Source organism: Pelophylax lessonae (assembly GCF_965119305.1).
Source record: "Pelophylax lessonae genome assembly, chromosome: 3".
NCBI lineage: Eukaryota > Metazoa > Chordata > Amphibia > Anura > Ranidae > Pelophylax > Pelophylax lessonae.
This window is the reverse complement of record NC_138770.1, coordinates 608021612-608044732: the sequence shown is the minus strand read 5'-3', so window position 1 is coordinate 608044732 and position 23121 is coordinate 608021612. Positions and strand designations below refer to the sequence as shown.

The 23121-nt window shown below is 43.4% G+C and overlaps 1 protein-coding gene across 4 annotated transcripts in view; it reads right to left on the bottom strand.

The window, feature by feature from the left end:
• Positions 1 to 23121, bottom strand: part of TP53BP2 (tumor protein p53 binding protein 2) — a 116920-nt gene that overhangs the window by 10425 nt on the left and 83374 nt on the right. For all 4 annotated transcript variants that reach the window (XM_082249265.1, XM_082249267.1, XM_082249268.1 and 1 more), the window contains exons 11-16: positions 21997 to 22104; positions 21566 to 21714; positions 19123 to 19549; positions 15623 to 16410; positions 9915 to 10052; positions 4642 to 4775 (exon numbers count right to left, since the gene is read on the bottom strand). In XM_082249265.1, the coding sequence (XP_082105391.1) occupies positions 4642 to 4775; positions 9915 to 10052; positions 15623 to 16410; positions 19123 to 19549; positions 21566 to 21714; positions 21997 to 22104 (1744 nt within the window). The remainder of the gene's footprint in view (positions 1 to 4641; positions 4776 to 9914; positions 10053 to 15622; positions 16411 to 19122; positions 19550 to 21565; positions 21715 to 21996; positions 22105 to 23121) is intronic.

The following is a 23121-nucleotide window of genomic DNA, read 5'->3' as shown; positions in this document are numbered from 1 at the left end:
AAAAGGTTGGACACCCATGGTTTAACTTTTTTTCTGCAAAAAGAAATAAGCTTCTGTTCCTGTACTACTTGAAAGTGTTCGCTGGAGCTGGGCCAGAATTTAACTATTTACAAGTCCATTTAAAGCTACAGCTAAAGACTACCCCTTCCACAGGGTGGCAATGCTGCTATGGAATTTCACTGCATAATGAACAGTGTCGTTAGCCTGTTAAAGGAAGTGGAAAAATAAATCTACTGGAGGGGCCAACAGGTAACAAAAGTAGAAAGCAGTGTGAAATGCTGGTTTCCATGTGTTGCTCCCTCAGCTGGATGTGCAAGATATTTCTTCCCTCACTGGCGATTTTCATGATGCCGTATTCCTCTCAAGGCAGCAACGCTTCACTCACCTGGCTACTGAGAGAGCGACGCATGGAAGTAGGCACGCATCTTCTTCAGTTTGTGGAGGAGATCCTGCTGCTGGATTTCTCGCCAGCATGAACTGACCCAAACTCTACAAGGTCTAATTCTAGATCTCAGTGAAAGTTTGGTCTATTTTTTTTTTTTTTTACAAAAAATGTTTGTTTTTTGAAGATCATAAGAAGGACAATACAAATTTTTATTGGGTGGTGCAAAAGGAGAACAACAAGTGCAGGTACTGTGCCATAATATCGTTCTAGTGAAACAATGAGTTTATATGAACAAAATGTCCATGACCCGCTCTCCGAATTTCCCATGGGCATCCCATGTACAGTATCTCACAAGAGTAAGTACACCCCCCACATGTTTGTAAAACTTTTATTATATCTTTTCATGTGACAACACTGAAGAAATGACACTTTGCTACAACTTGTATAGCAGTGTAAATTTGCTGTCCCCTCAAAATAACTCAACACACAGCCATTAATGTCTAAACCGCTGGCAACAAAAGTGAATACACCCCTAAGTGAAAGTGTCCAAATTGGGCCCAATTAGCCATTTTCCCTCCCTGGTGTAATGTGACTCATTAGTGTTACAATGTCTCAGGTGTGAATGGGGAGCAGGTGTGTTAAATTTGGAGTTATTGCTCTCACTCTCGCATACTGATCACTGGAAGTTCAACATGACACCTAATGGCAAAGAACTCTCTGAGGATCTTAAAAAAAAAAAAGAATTGTTGCGCTACATAAAGATGGCCTAGGCCTGAAACTGAGCTGCAGCACGGTGGCCAAGACCATACAGCGATTTAACAGGACAGGTTCCATTCAGAACAGGCCTTACCATGGTCGACCAAAGAAGTTGAGTGCACATGCTCGGTGTCATATCCAGAAGTTGTCTTTGGGAAATAGACGTATGAAGGCTGCCAGAATTGCTGCAAAGAATGAAGGGGTGGGGGGGGGGGGGGAGGGGGTCAGCCTGTCAGTGCTCAGACCATACGCCACACACTGAATCAAATTGGTCTGCATGGCTGTCGTCCAAGAAGGAAGCCTCTTCTAAAGATGATGCACAAGAAAGCCAGCAAACAGTTTGCTGAAGATAAGCAGACTAAGGACATGTATTAACCACTTAAGCCCCGGAGGATTTGGCTGCTAAACGACCAGGGGGTATTTTGCGATTCGGCACTGCGTGACTTTAACGGACAATTGCGCGGTCGTGCGACGCTGTATCTAAACGAATTTGACGTCCTTTTTTTTCCCACAAACAGAGCTTTCTTTTGGTGGTATTTGATCACCTGTGCGATTTTTACTTTTTGCGCTATAAACAAAAAAAAGAGCGTAAATTTTGCAAAAACAACAATATTTTTCACATTTTTTTATATGAAATTCATCAAAAAAAAAAAATGTAAAAATCAAAATTTAACATTTTCGGCCAATTTGTTTTATGCTACATATGTTTGGTAAAAAAAAAAAAAAAAATCGCAAAAAGCGTATTTTTATTGGTTTGCGCAAAAGTTATCGCGTTTACTAACAAAGGGAAAGATTTTTGTCATTTTTGTTGTTTTTTTTTAACGCGTAATGGCGGCGATCTGCGATTTTTTTTGCGGTACTGCGACATTGCGGCGGACAGATCGGACCCTTGACTGACATTTTTGACACTTTTGGGGTTACCAGTGACATTTCTACAGTAATCAGTGCTATACATATGCACTGTTACTGTAAAAATACACTGGTAGTGAAGGGGTTAACTTTATTTGGGAGGGAGGGGCTGTGTGTGTCCCTAGGGGCGTGCTTTCTACTGTGATTGGCTGTGGCTTGAGCTGTAAGGACACTGATCAACGGTTCTACATAGTACCCAGTTTACACAAGCCGCCTGACTTTCTCCCTCTCCCCCGACGATCGCCGAGTGACCGGCGGACATCGGGTCCGCCAGTCACACGCACGGGGGGGGGGGTCCGTGACCGCGCGGGCGCGCGCTCGCTCCCCAGACCCTCCCAGGCTAGTGACGTTAATTAACGTCACTCTGCCTGGCCGGGGCTGACCACCGCAGTAAATCTACTTGCGGCGGTCGGCAAGCGGTTAATGGAAGCATGTCCTGTGGTCTGATGAGACCAAGATAAACTTATTGTGTCAAGCATATGTGACGGCAACCAGGTGAGGAGTACAAAGACAAGTTTGTATTGCACACAGCCAAGCATGGTGGTGGGAGTGTCATGGTCTGGGGCTGTAGGAGTGCCACCGGCACTGGGGAGCTACAGTTCATTGAAGGAACCATGAATGCCAACATGTATTGTGACATACTGAAGCAGAGCATGATCCCCCTCCCTTCGGAGACTGAACCGCAGGGCACTATTCCAACATGATAACGACCCCAAACACACCTCCAAGATGACCACTGCCTTGCTAAAGAAGCCAGACCTAAACCCTATTGAGCATCCCCAAACGGAAGGTGGAGGATCGCAAGGTCTCCAACATCCACCAGCTCCGTGATGTCGTCATGGAGTGGAAGAGGACTCCAGTGGCAACCTGTGATTCTCTGGTGAACTCCATGCCCAAGAGGGTTAAGTCAGTGCTGGAAAATAATGGTGGCCACGAAAATTTGGACACTTTGGGCCCAATTTGGACATTTTCACTTAGGGGTGTACTCACTTTTGTTGCCAGCAGTTAAGACATTATTGGCTATTAGTTGAGTGATTTTGAGGGGACAGCAAACTTACACTGTTATACACGCTGTACACTCACTACTTTACATTGTAGAAAAGTGTAATTTCTTCAGTGTTGTCACATGAAAAGATATAATAAAATATTTACTTGTGAGATATACTGTATATTCAAAAGCAATAAGGAAAAGGAATAAAACACCCAACTACATACAGCAAAATTTGTCTGACTTCATTCTATACTTGTATTCAGGTGTAAAATTGTGTCAACATGGATTTAAAGACACTATTAGGCAATATTTCCGGTTGAGCGAAGATGCATTATATTAACCAAAAGTTTTGGGACATCTGCCTTTACACGCACATGAACATTAAAGGGATTGTAAAGTCTTGTTTTTTTCCCTATAAAAATAACATGTTATACTTATCTACTCTGTGCAGTTGGATTTGCACAGAGTGGCTCAGATTCCCCTTTTCTCTTGTCCCTCTTGTGTGATCCTGGCCCATCCCTCCTGTTCAGTGCCCTCATAGCCAGCAATTTGCTATGGAGACACTCGAGCTGAGCCACAGTTCTGTGTGTTCATTCAGACACGGAGTGCCAACCCAGCCCCGGCCCCTCTCCCCTGATTGGCTAGCTGACTTTGGTAGACATCAGCAGGAGCCAATGGTGCAGCTACTGTGTCTCAGCCAATCTGGAGGGAGAATCTCAGATGGCCAAGACACTCGTGGACATTGCTGGATAAGGAGGGACCTCAGGTAAGTGTTAGGGGGCTGCTGCACACAGAAGGCTTTTTATATCTTAATGCATAGAATGCATTAAAAAAAAAAAAAAACTTCTGCCTTTGTAACCCCTTTAATGACATCCCAGTCGTAGTCCGTAGGGTTCAATATGGAGTTGGTCCACCCTTTGCAGCTATAACAGCTTCAACTCTTCTGGGAAGGCTGTCCACAAGGTTTAGGAGTGTGTCTATGGGAATGTTTGACCATTCTTCCAGAAGAGCATTTGTGAGGTCAGGCACTGATGTTGGACGAGAAGGCCTGGCTTGCAGTCTCCGCTCTAATTTATCCCAAAGATGTTCCATAGGGTTAAGGTCAGGACTCGCCAGGCAGTCAAGTTCCTCCACCACAAACTCGCTCATCCAGGTCTTTATGGACCTTGCTTTGTTCACTGGTCCCAATCATTTGGTGGAGGGGGGGGGGGGGGGGGGAGATTATAGTAAGGGGTTGTTTTTCCAGGGGTTGGGCTTGGCCCCTTAGTTCTAGTGAAGGGAATTCTTAAGGCGTCAGCATACCAAGATATTGTACAGTTCTAAGTATGAACCTTTTACCGGACTGTCCGCATTTGCAAATGGCATATAGCCAAGTCTGGGGGTCCCTAAAGTGGTGAAGAAACCCTAATTAAACAACAGGTATGTACAAGGACTCTTGGGTGTCTAACGTTGCACATTTGTTTTTTAAAGGTTTTATATATGAAGGAGACAAGGAAAAGTTTTCAATAGAAAAGGCAGAAATGACAACCTACATTCCAATTCTGGTCAGATATCTCATCACACAATAGAAAATAACTGTAGATAATAAAATGTGACCTACCAGCCATCGCTGTCTGCAGCATTTACATTGACACCAAACTGTACAAGGAATTTAACGATCTCCGTGTGACCGGCACACACTGCATTGTGAAGTGCTGTGATTCCCTCGTCATTGGGCTCGCTGGGATCTTCAACCTGAAAACATATACTGCCTGTGAGTCATTAGGAATAGACACACAACTAGTCGAAAAATAGGACCCCTAGCTATCGGTGCAGCAGCCATACACACCAATATATATATATATATATATATATATATATATATATATATATATATATATATATATTATACACACACACACACATTATATATATATACACACACACACACACACACACACACACATATATATATATATATATATATATATACATACACACACATACACACACACACACACACACACACACACACACACACACACATACATACATATACACACACATACATACATACATACATACGCACACACGTTCTTGTAAATATACAATAATCATTTTATGAAGAACCCTTAAATTAATTTGAACGTTATTTGGATTTTGGCCTGGTGCTGCTTCTGCTGGTGTAAGCTTCTGATGCAGAAGGCGGCATGGCAAGTCTGTAACGGGGAAATGATCAGCTGCAGGGAGCCCAGAGGCAACGCTCCAACTAGTAATTTGCCCTCTGGTTGCATATTTTGGGCAGAGCTTTCACAGTGCAGGTCATCTTTAAGGTTTAACAGTTGCAATGACAGTACTCAGTAAAGATTCACTACAGGGAAGCAACATAATAGCAACAGACCGTTCTAGAATGTTATGGTTATAGCCCTTTACTGCTCCCATACAGCCAGAGCTGCCGCACTGCACACTATTAGCATAAACTCATAAAAAGCTCATCCATCAAAGCCTGTGCTAAGGACAAGCTTCATTTATTACCACAAAGACAAAGAGGGGAACAAGGCTGCTTCCCAGCTGCAATAAATACATATACATCTATAGCTCTCTCTCCATTATATATATATATATAGCTATATAGAGAGAGAGAGACAAGTACAAAGAGGAGAGAACTACCAGGTCACTAGGGATGGATTATTTCACAGGAAAAAAAAAAAAGGGGGGGGGTGGAGTAGTCGCCTTTTTTTTTTTTTTAACACTCCCTTACCATCAAGGAAAGGTGTCCATCCAATTTTTTAACACCACAGGACACCATCTGGAGTTTGTATGTTCTCCCTGTGCCTGCATGGGTTTCCACTAGGTACTCCGGTTTCCTCCCACACTCCAAAGACATGCTGGTAGGTTAAATAGCTCCTGTCTCAATTGGCCCTATAGTGTGTGTGTATATGTTTGCACATGCGAGAGAGGGACCCTAGTCTCTAGCTCCTCTAGGGCAGAGACTGATGTGAATGTACAGTATTGTTCAGCGCTGCATAAATTGTCAGCAATATAAAAATACCTGTAATAAATAAATGTTTGGTAGTTGCTTCTTTGGTTTGTTTTTGCTTCTAACTCCTCATCAACTGCAATTGCGGAATATTGTGCATCTGCACTAAGGGGATGCGAATTTCACTAATGAAGTTGAAGCACAATGACTAATCAAAAATAAATGCTGCAACCCTTAGGGTCCTTTCACACGGCCCGATCAGCTCCGCCTGTCAGTTTTTTAGGTGGACCTGATCATATGCTGATCTATGGATCAGCGGATGTCAGCGGTGACATGTCCTCCGACACCCGCTGCTATCCAATCCCATCCGGTCCGTGAAATCCAGACAGATGGAAAGCCTATTTTTTATCCATCTGGAGGATCAGATTGGATGAAAACGGACAGGCGGTCCGTTTTTATCTGATCTCCCATAGAGGAGAGCAGGGATCTGACAGGTCTGTCTCTGCAAAGTAAGCGGAGATGGACCTGTCACCCCCCTGCTTAGCGGGAATCAGCGGATCGATCCCCCTTGAACAAAACAGAGTCTGCTGGGCAGAAAAGGACCCTTAGTCAATAAACCCTAAAGTCAGGATCCTTTGTACTTAATCCTTTAGAGCCGGTGCATGCCGGCCCTTTAAGGGGTTTAGAATGGCAGAAGGCAGGGTTTATCATCATGTGAAAAAAACAGAATAAAAGGAAAGCAGTTGCAAAATATGGCTACAACAAGGGTGAGGTATGTTAAATCACATGAAGCTTTATTGAATTAGAAAATATTTTGATAAAAAAATGAAACAACAACATTACATGGAATGGTATTAAGAAATAACCCACTGACATGAAGATAAAAAGCTGTAGGGGGTCCTGTCTGGTGAAATTGCCGCCACTACGCTAGGATCAGACTCCACCCACCACCCAAAAATATGTGTATATGTGGAGAAAACCACCTCCAGGTTTGTTGAGATACCCAGTTGGGAATAATAGACAAGTTGATGGTGTAGAACGTCCTGAAGAAGCGTGCTGCATCACGCGAAACGCGTCGACGTCATACGCTACTACGCCTGCGGACTCCACCCTCCACCGGTTTTGAAACACTGACCGCTTATACAGATCGGCTGCTTGCCGCCCAAACCCCCTTTGGCGGGCAGGAAGCTCCCACACCCTCTGGCGGACACTACTGCTTGCTCCTTCAACAGACCCACCACGGCCGGACATGCTCTTGGACTGACCCTCCTAAACTGACGGACGGTACGCAGTACATGCTACACGGATCCATACTACTCATACGGTCAGTAACCGGCTCTGCTCCTGTGATTTTGTGTCTGCGTGCCTGTCTGCCCTGGCAAGACTTACATAAATGTAAGGCTGACTGAACGATCTGAGATGTACCATGTGTGTCTACCAGTGAACACAGCCTCTTATCCCGGACTGTTATACCCACAGACCAGAGGACATTTCACCGATTAAGTGCTCTGACTGCTCAGACACATATACTGGCTGAATATCAGGTCGTATATGCTAATCACTGTTTCAAGTCGCCTATCTATCTGTTTGCTTCGCTTACCTGTCTGTCTGCCTAAAGCCAAATGTCCGTGCTGCTTTACATGGTGTTCATTGCTGTGTTCTGTTTATATGGTGTTTGAAGACTTCATCTGGAAAATGCAGCCATTAAACTAAATGTCCATGTGCCAGAGAGAGTTTGTGGTAGAGCAATCAACTGCCCTTTATACCAATACAGGTGTGAGGACCCTGCATCTAACGGTCATGTGTGGAGATTTCTGCATTACCACGGATTGAGACTTCTACACCATCAACTTGTCTATTATTCCCAACTGGGTATCTCAACAAACCTGGAGGTGGTTTTCTCCACATATACACATATTTTTGGGTGGTGGGTGGAGTCTGATCCTAGCGTAGTGGCGGCAATTTCACCAGACAGGACCCCCTACAGCTTTTTATCTTCATGTCAGTGGGTTATTTCTTAATACCATTCCATGTAATGTTGATGTTGTGGTTTCATTTTTTTATCAAAATATTTTCTAATTCAATAAAGCTTCATGTGATTTAACATACCTCACCCTTGTTGTAGCCATATTTTGCAACTGCTTTCCTTTTATTCTGTTTTTTTCTGATTCTTCTTAGTTGCTTGGCACACAGGCTACACGCTGCTGGGTTTGAGGTAATATATTTCACATATATGTCACACCCTCACGCCCCGCAAGGGTCCCGACTGGTTTTTCTAAGGTCTAGTATTCCCCCCCTTCCCTTGGTATACATTTATCATCATGTGACCATTGTGACTGGCTGCGGTGGTCACGTGATCGGAAAGCTCCCGATTACAAGATGCAAATGGGAGCCTTCAGTTAGCAGCCCCCAGTAACTGTGCCAGGAGCGTGCTCTCGGCACAGCGCTATTGCATGCAAATATGCAACCACTTGGCGCCAAGGCCTGGTTGACGAGAGGCCACATATCTGCGTGTACTCTGCGCCAAGGAGTTAAAGTGCGTAAAGAAAAATAAATAATTCAGTACATTTCTACAGTGTATTAACAATTTCACGTTTAGTCTCTAAAAGAAAAAAAAATGCAAATTCAGAGAAATAGCTGATTTGTCAAAAATCCAGTTTGCTCCTAACCGCCTGTTTGGGTTGACAACACAATACTTTGTTTGCACTAAAATCTCAACTAGTGTTTTCAGCCCTGCCTGCCGGACTACAAAACTCTGCGTAATCCCCACCCCTCTCTGTGCAACTATATATGTATACACCGATTTATTTTCCAGCAAAACAATGGTGGGGAAATAGCTCTTAGGAGATTTTGATTCTGATGGTGAGCAACCAGCAAAAGGAAATGACCCCCCAGCAGCTGCAACTACAAGAATTTTACAAGCTGGGTGATGTCACAGAGAATAATAAAAGCCATTTATCGCTATAGAAACAATGTAAAGGAAAAAAAAAAAACAACAAGGCAGGGATATGACCTAAAAGGGTACAGGGAGGTTTGATATAAGGCCCCTTTCACACGGGCCGATCCGTTTTCACAGACTCCGCTTGCTCAGTGGGGATTGCTCTGTTGATCCCCACTGAGCAGGCGGATGCCAGGTCGGTCTCCACTCACTGTATAGAGACGGACCTGTCAGAGTCCCGCTCTCCTCTATTGGGAGTTTGGATGAAAAAGGACAGCCTGTCCATTTTCATCCGATCCGACCCGCTGGATGGATGGCGAACGTATCGCGATCCGTCTGTTTTCAGTGGATCTTGCCGGATAAGATGCCAGGCTGGTGTCAGCCAGTACATGTCTGCTGACATCTGCCTCCCCGTAGGAGTAGAATGGGTGGGCAGATTAGGTCCGCCTGAAAAATGGACAGGCGGACCTGATGAGTACGATCATGTGAAAGGGGCCTTAAAGTTGAACTAGATATTCCTTAATCCCTCAACAGCCACAAAAAGTGATACTTTTGCATCAAATGCTTTTATTGCAAAGACAGATATTATTTTATAAATGTAGCAGTGCAGTGCTGTGGGAGGGACTGAGCAGGCCCCACCTACTTCAAACTGGCTATAGAAACTACAGAAGAGGGAAGATACCAGACCAATCACCCTGTACAAGGAGAGAGAGCACAGCAGTGACCGGTCTTTTTTACAGGAAGCTCCTGCACAATGGTAACATTTCACACTGGATTACTACACACATCTGAAAGAAATACAAAAAGCACACCAAGAGTCCAGTATTAATACACATGCCTCTTGTATTAGACAATATTTGCTTATCCCTGAGTTCCGTTTCAAATATCAGCAATGCCTGGACATAGACTTTAACATAAAGGATGGGGTCTCTCTTTAAAGCTTCCCCATGGAGTAAAAGACATACAAACAACTTACTTCGTAGATTATTCTCTGCACGAGATCAAACTCTCCTTCCAGCGAGGAATCAAGCAACAAAGCCAGAGGATTAAACTTCACTCTCATCCCGTGTGCAATTCTCTCTGAGCCATTCTTTCGCAAGTTTGTTCTCTTTCCCTGGGGAAAATAAAAGATGTACACGGGGGTGAAAAAAAAAAAAAAAAGACACACATCTCAAATAATTGGATATATTAATATAACCAATATTCATAATTCAGCAGTGGGCAGATGCTGGTGGGTTATGGAACACATTGACTAAAAAGTCCAATCAAAGTAACAGAACTATATATGTAGTACTAACAATCTTCATTTCTTATAGTCTGGATTCTGCTTTTCTACTACATCAGCTGTGCAGGTTTTTGTGCCATCCAAAAGACACCAGAGTTGGATCCAATACACTCTGTAACCAGCACTCGTAACAAATGATCTACTAACCCCCTTCCCTCCACAACAGGAGCCTGTGTAATGAAGGTTGTGATGGGGGTGTGGCTATTACTCTGCTACAACAGCACAGAGCTCTTCAGTGTGAAGGAAGGAAACAGAAAAGGAGTATTTAAAAGGCACAAATTGTGCCTGTGGGGCTACAGGACTGTACAAAGTTAAAAAAAAAAAAAAAAAAAAAAAAACAGTGAAGTGATTATCTCCAGGTGATACACGGAGGTGAAACAAATCCTCCACAAACGTTTTACCTGTTTATCTGCAGCATTCGTTTCTCTACATTCAAAGTGCAAACATTTTACAAAGCTTGTCTGAGCGGTCAGAAAAAAGGGACATATAAGTGAAGTTATGGGCCATACACACTATACAATTGTCTTTAGCTTTTTTCCTTTAAATTTACCATAACCATATAATATGAGGTCAAATCTAAACACTTTCAACTTGTATGCAATCAGGCAGGCCCCTGCACTACATAGTTGAAGGTAAATCTAAAGGAAATTTAACAACAAAATTACAAAAAAAACATATAGTGTGCATCCAGCTTTACACTCTGCATAGCTCAGTGAGGAGAGCTCAGAGAGCCGATTAGAGGAAAAAGACACCCCTCTCCACACAGCAACAGAGCTGAGGCTGTCAATCAGCTGACGGTCCCTCCCCTGTCACCATTTTTCTCTTGGTGTCAGGAAAAGTTATCAGAATGGATTCATGCAGATAGAGGAAGGAAGCAGCAGACAGAAGTGACACTTCAGTGGCCTGAGACAAATACACACTATCAAGGCAAATGCTTGGTTCATATTTCATGTATGAGGTTAACAACAAGTAAAATAATCTGGATAATAATGTGATTTTACTTGCTGCTACCAATAAAGCACTCCTCCTTCTGGACTTAAAGCAGAGTTCCAAACTTAAAGCAGAGTTCCAGCCTTTTCACTCACCTGTCCCACAGTCCAGCGATGCGGCTGCCCGAAGCCTCGATCCTCTTTCCTCTGGTCTCGGCGGCACCGGCATCACTGGTGTGGGCACCCGGCTGTGACAGTTTGCGGCTTCACAGCCGGGTACGCACTGCGCATGCGCGAGTTGCGCTGCACGTCTTGATTGGCCGGCAATCTTCTGGGACCTCTGACATATCCCAGAAGATTGCAGGAAGGGAGGGGGAGAGGAGAACTTCCGTTCAGGGCGCCACGGCACTCCGAGCAGAAGTGGGAGCGGGTACCTGTCAAAACTAGGTACCCCCTCCCCCCCCCAAAAAAAATGACATGCCAAATGTGGCATGTCAGGGGGTTATTACTACCTAAAACGGAAGTTCCACTTTTGGGTGGAACTCCGCTTTAAAGAGCTAGAATAAAAGTTCACAGTTGCAGCGGGTAGGAGGACAATGCTGGGAACTTAAAAGGAGTTGTAAAGTCAAAAGGCTTTTTATCCTAATGCATTCTATGTATTAAGATAAAAAGCCTTCTGTGTGTAGCAGCCTTCCCAGCACCCCCTTATACTTACCTGAACCCCTTCTCTCTCCAGCGATGTCCATGAGTCCCTGGGCCATCCAGGACTCTCTCTCCTGAGACACAGCCGCAGCAGCGCCATTGGCTCCCGCATCTGTCAAAGTCAGTTAGCCACTCAGAAGACTTTACAATTACTTTAAAGAGGAAGTAAAGTCAGTGATGTTTTATTTATTTTTTTGTTACCTGAAAAGTTAAAGTCATAATGTGCTAGTATACATCTCATATCAGCACATTATTTGATACTTCCCTCCTAATGAAGCCCCCGTTGTCCCCACTGGAGGCCGCATCCATCTTCACTGTGCTACTGGCCGGAGCCACATGACTTCACGTCCGGGCACGCCTGCGGGAGCTGCTGGTCATGGCACAGGGCTCTGAAGAAAGGGCATGGTCGGCCGTTCCTTCAGAGCGCATGCGCCGATGACTTAATCGGCACATTACACAGTAAATATCTCCTAAACGGTGCAAGTTTAGAAGATATTTACAGTACCTATTGGTAAGCCTTAGTATAGGTGGTTTAAAGTGGAGTTCCGCCCTCCCCCCCCCCCCCCCCAACCTTCCAAAAATTATAAGTCAGCAGCTACACATACTTTAGCTGCTGACTTTTAATATTAGGACACTTACCTGTCCTGGAATCCAAGGATGTCAGCACCCCAGCCAATGTTTTCATCGGCTGTTGGGTGCTGCCGTCACCATTACTGCGCATGCGCGAAGCACGCTGTGCTCTCTTACTGGCCGGGCAGCAGGGGAAGGAGGAGGGAGGAGAGGGGGGGGGGGCGAACTGCTGTCAAAAACATGTACCCGCTACCACCCCCACCCACCCCCTCTGGTGAGGAATCAGATAAGCGTAAATTCTACTTTTGAGTGGAACTCCGTTTTAAAGTGTTATTAAACCCCCGGACCCTGCATTCACTATATCTGCTCTCCCACAGTATACAGAAATGCAATTAGTTTAGTAAATATAAAACTGCTAAATACCTTTTCTCATCAGCAGTATATGAGTTGGCATGACCCCTGACTCTCTGTCTAGACAGTGCTTATTGGCCCTGTGTTGATCACATGCACTCTCAAGGAAAAAAAAAATCTAGGAATACACACCAAAATGAGAATGTGCAGAGTGCCCCTAAGGCTCTGTTCTATCAGGAGATAGTTTGGGACAGTGGAAGGGGAGGATCAGAGAGGACAAGATCAAACAGCCTTTTTACACAATGCGGAAGATTAACCCCTTAGGTTCCACAATGAGTATAACAAGCATGCTTTACTGTATATATACAGAATGATTTTACAGTTCTGGGTTTAGTAACATTTTAAAGTTTCAAACCCTGGGAATAAAAATTGATGACATAAAATAGAATTATATTAGCAGAGCTTACCCATCAGCAAAACTCACATGACATATTGATCAGTAGATCCAGATACAGACAGCTGCAGTTGTATGCAAAATGCTAAATTTATTTGTCAAGCCCCAGTTTAACTCTCAGTTTAAATCAGCTTAATACATTCCAGATGCATCAAAACAAAAGGAATTTGACATCCTACAGTTTGTATTCTTTCTAAAGCAGCCACACTCTAATTGGAATACACTGGCCACTGCCCCTTGCTCTCTGTGGGTAAGCAGTAATGTCTCTGCAGAGGTCTGACAGACCATATACTGATCCTAAGACAAAACACTCCAATGCACAGGGAACATGAGCTTTGCTGATTGCAGGGCTATAGGAACCACACTGAGGCTAGGAACGAGAGATAAAGCTAAATATAACATATTTACAAGAAAAAACAAGGGGACTACATTCACTGGACTGCTCCTAAAAATATCTGGCTGTCTATGGCTTAATTACATTATTTAAATAACTGAACTGGAAAAGGCAGGCAGGTCAAGAGAGTCAGAGACCAGCACACACATGATTGAAGCCAAAGTGTCATCCTTATAGCTCTGCAACCAGCAGTTTAATAAAAGAGACCTTAGCAATGGCAGCCTCCTTGTTTCTCCAATGACAGACTTCCAGCAAGTTTCACTAGAAAAGTACATTTATAAAAAAAAAATCTGATGTCCATAATTCTGGATCTGCTGATCATCTTTATAACTAACTGCATTTTTCACCATATGCTCACACTAAATTCCCCAGGTCTGTGGATGCCCTCACTTCTTTGCTCTAACTGAACAAGGCTTCTAGGTATGAGGGACCATGTGACCTCCCCATGCGATCGGAATCCAGCCTTAACAACCAAACTGCCAGGCCCAAAGCCAGTGACATCTACCCAGGTAAGATCACATCTGACTGATCGAGACTTAAATGTTCCTCAAAAAAAGAAAAAAAAAAAAAAAAAACATTGCTCCTTCTAGGCAAAGGATCTCACAGCTTTTAATTTTCCAGGTCATGGGAGTAGTAGTGGGAGTAGTAGTAGTAATAGTAGTAGTAGTAATAGTAGTAGTAGTAATAGTAGTAGTAGTGGGAGGAGTAGTAGTGGGAGGAGTAGTAGTGGGAGGAGTAGTAGTTTGAGGAGTAGTAGTAGTGGGAGGAGTAGTAGTAGTAGTGGGAGGAGTAGTAGTAGTAGTGGGAGGAGTAGTAGTAGTAGTGGGAGGAGTAGTCGTGGGAGGAGTAGTCGTGGGAGTAGTAGTGGGAGTAGTAGTGGGAGTAGTAGTAGTAGTAACATTTAGCTGGACTTTTTCTGCAACGCTGAAGATGTATTGTAGCTTCTCTCAGTTCTAAAGAGATTTAGGGAGACACCCCAGCATTTATATCCCCATGAGTAATATAGACACCTTAATCCAATGACCATGGATGGGAGGGCAAATTCTACAGGTTAGCAGTCTTCCTACACCTTAAAGTGGATGTAAACCTTGAGCATGAAATATGAACAAAGCATATCCCTCTATATTTTGTACTGGTCTCAGTTAAGAGCACTAAGTGTCATTTCTGTCTGCTGCTTGGTTTCTCTGCTATCCGCATGATTCAATTCTGATAAGTTTTCCTGGCACCAAGTGAAAAAAGGTGACAGAGGAGGGACCTCCAGCAGATTGACAGCCTCAGCTCGGTTTCTGCATGCTTTGTGGAGGTGGTGTCCTTTTCAATCAGCTCTCCACACTGATGTAACTTTAGCTCTCTACCCCCTGCTTTTCAGTGCTGAGAGATCTTGTGTAAATTCTGCACTTTGAACAGATGTAGAGAAGAGAAGACTGCAGATAATCAGGTACAACTTATGTAGGAGGTTTTGTTTCATCCCTGTGTATCACCTGAGGCCAGTCACTTCATTGGGTACATGTAAGGGATTAAGATGTCTGTTCTACCTGTTTAGATATCATATGTTGCAAACACTCATTAGAACTGAAGTGGCTTGGAGAATCCATGAAACATCTATAATATTACAAACAAAATTTGACAAAACAAGTCCAGATTAATATAAGTAACTACTATTAGCTTCTTACCTGTAGATCAACACGGAGGATAGATGAACACAAATCTGACCCTATGTATTGCTGACTTGTCAACATCACAAAACTATGCAAATGATAACTCTCAGCTACAAGTACAGCAAAAAAAAAGTTGCTTGGATCAACAAATTAAATTTTAAACCTTAACTGTACTGTTCTATTCAAGAAATAGACAGGAAGGCACGTACAGCAATAGAAAAATACTGTCAGATGCTCTAACAATTTCCTCTAGTTGGGGAGATTTCCTATCACGTCCTGTCCCGTGCCAAGATTTAGCTTGAGTTTAAACATTTTCTCTAAGTAAAGAGTGTGATACTTACTGGAGGAAGAGAGAATTGCTCTGTGATTTCTGGAGGGTGCATGTTAATGTCCTCTACCAAGTTTTCTGGGTCTCCTCCAGTGGGGTATGGGGGTGGAGGGTAGGGAGGGTACTCTTCAACATATGTATCAGGTGGCTGAATGGTATCCTGAGTCACCTCCACCTCTGCTGGGGATGGCAGACCTGGGAAAGGGATTCCCTCAGGAATACTGTCTGGACCTAGCTCCGGTGAAGGGATGTCTATGTCCTCGGTGAACATGTTAACATTATCTTCAGGTGGGGGAATGTCCAAGACCTGCAGAGAAGAATCTTCTGAGGGGGGTTCCTCCTGTACGTCTGTGGAGACCTGCAAACCTTGAGTCTCTGCGGAGCTCTCAGAGATCGACGTCACAGGGGTCTGCTTGGGGGCAGAGATGGTCTCCATGGCAGCCAGGGTAGTCCTCTGATACAGAAGCTTTTGAATGTTTGGCCCATTAGGTCCTTCTGGCTCTGTTATGGAGCTACGCTTCTTTAGCGGCCTGGGGGCATTGTACAGTTTCCTTCTCAAAGCCTCCAGGTCGGCGTCGCTCTGGTTACGGTATGGGTTGGTTAAAAATGGTAGCAGTTTGGTGGGGCTGAGTGGACGGGGAATCCTTTCGGTCTCCTGGTTTTCACTGCTGGCTGCCGGTGTCTCGGAGTCTGGTTCCGGACTGCCAGATTTCTGTCCATCTACTAAGGTGCCGTCTGTCTGTAGACTGCCGTTCTGCTGGTTCTGAGCTGCTGCACCACCAATGACTGGTTTACCATAAACTGAAAAAAAAAAAAAAGTATATTAAATATGCTCTATTACACAGTATATTACACAGCAAACTTTTACAAAGCATTTAACAAAGCTGCTTAAAACTTGCCAGAAGATTTGCAAAGCCTAAGTGCAGCTAAAATAAAATACATTTTAAAAAATCAGCATAAGAGACATAACTTGCAGTCAGTAAGTATGTGTCACTTGTGCTGATGCCTCTTCTATTAGGTGAAATCTTCCTTTGTCCAGAATAAAGAAGGCAGCATCAATAAAACCTTTGAGGCAGGGGTGTCCAACACAAAAAAAAAAAAAAAAAAATTACATAAAAAAAAAAAAAAGGTGTTGAATTTTTTTTTTTTTTTTGTCTCTGAAGGCCTCTTTCACACGGTCCGCCTCCGTAGGCGGATCGTTAACTGGTGATCTGACCGACTTTTTCTGCTCATCAGCTCTATCCTTATGATTAATGTATTTTATGTGCAGCCCAAGACAATTCCCCCTCTTTCAATGTATATTTATTATACATATATATTATATTTTTTTTATTAGAAATTATATGTGTATATTTTGTTTACACATTATATATATATATATATATATATATATATATATATATATATATATATACATACACATACACATATACACACACACACACACACACACACATACATATATACACACACACACATATAATTATTAGGGATGCACCGAAATGAAATTCTTGGCCGAAGCCGAATAATAATAAAATGTTTGGCCGAAGGCCGAATACCGAACGCGGTGTTTCGCATTTTTTCCATTTATTGTGCCAATTTTTTGTCCTCTCTCTTGTCCTCTCGTGTCTCTCTCTCTATCTTGTCCTCTCACTCTCTCTCTCTCTTGTCCTCTCATGTCTCTCTCCCTCTCTTGTCCTCTCTCTCTCTCTCTTGTCCTCTCATGTCTCTCTCCCTAAATGTTACTGTAGGGAATGGGATTCAGTGCACACTGCAGCCTTGTACCATAGGGTTAATGTTAGTGACACTGACACTGTAGGGATTGGGAAGGATGCTGGGAATGGAAATCAGGAAGCATGCAGGCAGCCTTGTAAATTTTAATTGCAGATACAGGGCACTGGGCAGGTCAGGGTTAATATGGTAACATCAATTACTCAGTGACAGTCAGTCAGTGTCAGTGTGGACTCGATCAGATTATACAGTGACAGACAGTCTCTCATAGTGGTGGTAGTAGGAGGCTGGAGGTGGACTAGTAGTAAGTAGCCTGGAAAGGAGCACAGCCGCATACATACATTACTCACTCGTGCACTGCAGCCCGCCCCACACATTCAGTGAGTCTTACTCTCCTCCCTAGTTTTTTCAATGGCACATTCAGGAAGCCAATCACGCCGTGAGTAGCGGCACAGCGGAACCAATCAGGTGTGCAGGCACGCGTGATTGGTTCGCTGTGCAGCTAATCACGGCGTGATTGGCTTCCTGAATGTGCCATTGAAAAAACTAGGGAGGAGAGTAAGACTCACTGAATGTGTGGGGCGGGCTGCAGTGCACGAGTGAGTAATGTATGTATGCTCACCGCTGAAGTGTCCCGGCTTCACGGAAGTCTGTGAGTCCTCCTGTCCTCCTCCGAGTCCCTTCCCCCTGTAAATATCGTGACCTCGGCGATATGAATATCGTCAATATCATATCGACTATCGTTCAGCCCTATTATTCGGCACAAAATTATTCGGCCTTTTGACTTATTCGGCCGAACACCAAAAGTGCTATTTTTTTCTATTTTCGGCCGAATAATGTTCGGCCGCCGAACATTAGGTGCATCCCTAATAATTATATAATTTCTTTATAAATTTAGGCCAACATATTCTTCTACATATTTGTGGTAAAAAAACAACCTGATAAGCGTTTATTGATTGGTTTGCACAAATGTTATAGCGTCTACAAACTATAGTGTGTATATATATATATACACACACACACATATACACACACACACACACACACACACATATATTATATATATATATATATATATATATATATATATATATATATATATATATATATATATATATATATATATATATATATATATATATACACACATTATATATTATATACATATATACACATACATACACACACACACACACACACACACACACAAACATACTGGAATTTTTATTTATTTTAATTTTTTATACTAGTAATGGCGTTGATCAGCGACTTCTAGCGGGACCGTGATATTACAGCAGACAATCTGATACTTTTGACTCTTTGTGGGATCCAGTGACACTAATACAGTGATCAATGCTGAAAATATGCACTGTCACTGTACTAATGACACTGGCTGGAAAGGGGGTTAAACACCAGGCACGACTATAGGGTTAAATGTGTGCCTAACCTTTGTTTTTGTGTACCCAGTGTGCTGCTTTCATTCAGGGATGTGATGGATTTTTTCCCTTGCAGGGAAAGAAAATCCATCACATTCTCGCTGTCAGGATGGAGCTCTGCATGGTTTACATAAGCAGAGCTCCGTCCAGCCTGTCTACTTAAAGATCAGCAGGTGCCGGCAGACGTCTACCCAAATCTAGCATAAACCAGAAATCAGCTAACCTGTAGCCCCAAAGGCTTGCTGGATCAAACTCCAAATTACATACCAATCCAGAGAGCAGCCCAAGTCTGCTTTACAAGACTAAGCCCCAGCAACAGATGATCGTAGATGAATGCTATTCTTACCACTGGAAAACTGAGGCCGTGTCTGAGCTCTGCTGAGGGCATTCTGTACACTGTAGTTTTTCCCAGGAGTCTGCTGCTTTGTATACATAGAGTAGATAGAACTAGCAGCCACCATCTGAGGTTTGCTGAACTGTGGCAGTGGCGGGTCTTTGGCCGGCTGAGGAGTGAACGGACGAACTGCCACTGCAGGGGGATTATCCAACTTGGCGGGTGGTGGAAGTTCCTGGCTGGAAGGCACAGACAGCCTCTGCTGAACCGAAACTTTCTGTTTGTTTGCAGCGTAAGTCAATGTAGGCTTTGGTGGGGCTACCTCCATCTTTGTGTCAGCTGCAGCAGGCTGGGGAGCTTGACTGTAGTAAGGCAGGTTGATCTGTTTTGGTTTGGAAGGAACAGGCGGTGGAACTTTTGCTGTGTTTTTGTTTGTAGTCTGTAATAGGAGAGAAAAAAAAAAAATCTACCTTTACTAATAGAACAAATGTAAGCAATTCCAAAATTCAATATCTTAGGTGGAGACTTTTGCATAGGTATTACAACATAACTACAGTAGAACACCCATCTAACCACCTATATGGAAATATTTTACGCAGTAAAGCAATGCATTTCTGTATACCCACAACAGCTGCTGTTCTGCATGACATTGGGTCTACATTAAAAAAAAAAAAAAATGCAGCCAGGCTCTAAACTGCAAAAGAGACAGCAATAAAAAATCTCACCTGCCTGCTCGCTGTCTTCAATAATGTTCACGCACAGTGCAGCTCAGTTTACATTGACAGCACTGTGCCGGCATGAATAAAGTACTGCACATGCACGGAGTTACGTCATACCGCAACAGCCAATCACGACAGATGAAGACTGAGAAGATGCTGGTGCTAGTGAGGGCCCCAACAAGCTTAGGTCCGGTTCACACTTATGCGATGCAGGAAGGCTGCGAATCCGCAGCCTGTTACCGCATCGCACACGCACCCCCGGCAGTTCACACTGCCATATGCGATACGCTGGGGGTGTCAATGTAATCTTAACGACACCCCCAGTTTGATCGCATATCGCAGTGCGATCTTGCAGTTCGCACAGGATTGGATCACACAAGTGTGAACCGCTGTGAGATGCGATCCTGATGCGGCTGCCAAAAAGGGTCCCTGTGCGTGTTTGCTGCGGGTGCGGTGTGAATTTAGCCATACAAAGTGTATGGCTAAACTCGCACCGCACAGCCGATCGCATGTAATGAAGGAGCAGTGCGCTCCGACATTACATGCGAACCCCGCACTCGCACAAGTGTGAACCGGGGCTCAGACCATTGGAGCAGAGGTAAGTATTGCAAACTTTAATGTCCCTTCTAGATGCAGTCAAAATCACAAACAGAAAAAATAAGCACAATGGACATAGCTTATAGTCAGCCAGAAGGGTCTCTTGTGCTGATTTCTCTTCTGGTTAATGAAAATCTTCCTCTGTCCTGGCAATCAATGCCGTGTCTGGGAGGGTTTAATATTCCTTGCAGCACCTTCAGTACACAGGCACAAGTACAAGGTAATGAGGAAGGGGGGCCAATATCGTTTTTCTGTTTTTTTTTACACACACACATATACACAAGATATTATATATACATACATACATATACACACACGAGATATTATATCTACATGCATATACACACACAAATGATACATATATACTTTAAAACCGGGGGTGTCAAACTAAATTTTTATTGCAAGCTACATTAAGGTTGCCCTCAAAGGGTCGTTTGTATCCGTAAGCCTATATAAATTTATCCAGGGTTTTTTTTCTTAGAGAATAGGTGCAGGAATTCAACCACGTTCCCTCCGCAGAACTGCATCGATTCGTGGGTGTGGCAAACTGTGGGAGAAGTTTAAAGGGGCAATACCAGGAGTGCGTTATATGCGGAGTTCAGGGATGCACTACGTACAGAATTCAGGGTCCAGGGGTGTGCTATACAGTGTGCAGGGTTCAACTCTCTTTCACTGGCTGTCCACATCTCACTTCCACCCCTCCTCGTCTCTAACCCCTGCACGCATCCCCCTCCACAGCCCTAATTTCCCCTCTCCACTCCCGAAAAAAGACCTGGGTGTGAGGGCCACATGAAAAGGCCTGTGGTGGGCCAATTCAGTCCGTGGGTCTTGTGTTTGACAAATGTGCTTTATAAGCAGCCTCTACTGAAAAGAAAATACAGTGCTCGTCACTGATGACCTTCTAAAAATGTTAGTTACCGGACTGTCTCTGACATATGTACTTTCTGAGCAGTTGGCCTGAGCCAGAAGAAGAAAAAAAACTTCTGATCTGCATACCTGTAAATCAGTGACTCAAAGCAATGAAGCCTATGGTTCAGGTTTTTCAAAAGGAGTGTTGTGTAAAGACAGCCTACCTATTTTCTTTGTATAGCTTTTCCTTTACATATGTGTACGGTTACATTTTAAAGCGTGTAAAGTACCTGAACATCTCTCAGCAGATCTTCACTACTCTGATTTTTTCTTAAAGTGCCAAAGTTGGGGGGACCGGGAGGAGGCTGAACAGAATCAAACATAGAATTGGGTCTGGTCTTCTTATCCTTGTCTCGTGCTGAGGGGTCTGTGTCTGCAGCTGTAAAAGTGAGAAAAATATCAGTTGTAACCAAGCTAAAAGCCTTTAGGTGACCAATATTTATCCTCTTATCACGCCATCCCAGGCAGCACTACACTAAACTGAGCACAATACATTTCTGTAACAGGATGAAGATGGGATGAATAACAGCTATTCACAGTAACACAGAAAAGATTCAGTACAGAGATAATGTAGGAGGATACAAATGAAGATGAGACATGTAAACATTTTGCAAAGCTCTCATGCGTTCATGAAATATTCCCGTTCTTACAGGTCTCTTACCCTGTCCGCTGGTGGTTACACAGCCTTTCGCTGTGCTTTGACTTTCGCCATTAACAGTGCTCCAATCAGTGCCAGCCTGCTGGGATTTGGCGCTGTGGACCCCGGTGCCTGGAGAATAGAAACAAACTTCACACACAATGCACAGTGTTCCGTGGCTGTACAAGATACTCATTATTCCCCGCTCATCCACACACATCACATTCTAGTGACATCCCCAAGGCCTGGAAACTCCATTGCTTTATTAGAATCAATTGGACCAGAGGAATTGTAAAATGCTCAAGAATGAGACACAGCACAAGTAGTAGACAATATACTAATAAAATATTTTATAGAACAACCTATGACTTTTGCTCTAGGGAAGCAATGACAAGCACCCGTTTGTTAGAAGCAAATTATTGCATAATTATATAGACTGCAAAGAAATGAAAGCCCAACTCCAGGCAATGTTTATTATAATCATTTAAAGCTGAAGTTTAATTTTGACTTCCTATTGACTTTTTCTTTTTAAGAGGACCTGTTTTCATTCCATACCGTTTTCATTTCATTAGATCCAATGATGTCATCGCTGGGTTTTTGTGGCAATGCAAGCAGATCATGGCTGGTAAGAGAGGTCGGCAGGGTGTTGTACATGGTATCCTGAAAACATCACAGCACCCTGCCTCAGTACTCCTCTCATGAGCACTCAATCTAATGCAAGCAGTGGGCTGGATGCTGCTGGACATCTTCTAGAAAGGAAATGAAGCGGGCTCTATCTGACTTGCTGCAGCTTCCAAAGAACCCTGGTGTGCAGTGAAATCAGAGTAAGCAATTTCAGTACAGGAGAAGGTAAGGCTGGAGTTCAGCTTTAACCACTTCAGCTTCGGAAGGTTTTGCCCCTTTCATGACCAGACAATTTTTTTCTATTTAGCACTGCGCTACTTTAACTAGTATTTTGGTGGTTATGCAACACTGTACCCAAACAAAATATGTTTTATAGCCGAAAGTAAAAAATTAACCATTCAAAAAATAAAGAAATCACATTTATTTTAAAAACTTTTGGCCAAAACATATTCTGCTACATGTCTTTGGTAAAATAAAAAAAAAAAACAATAAGTGAAAATTGTTTGGTTTGCGTGCAAAGGTTAT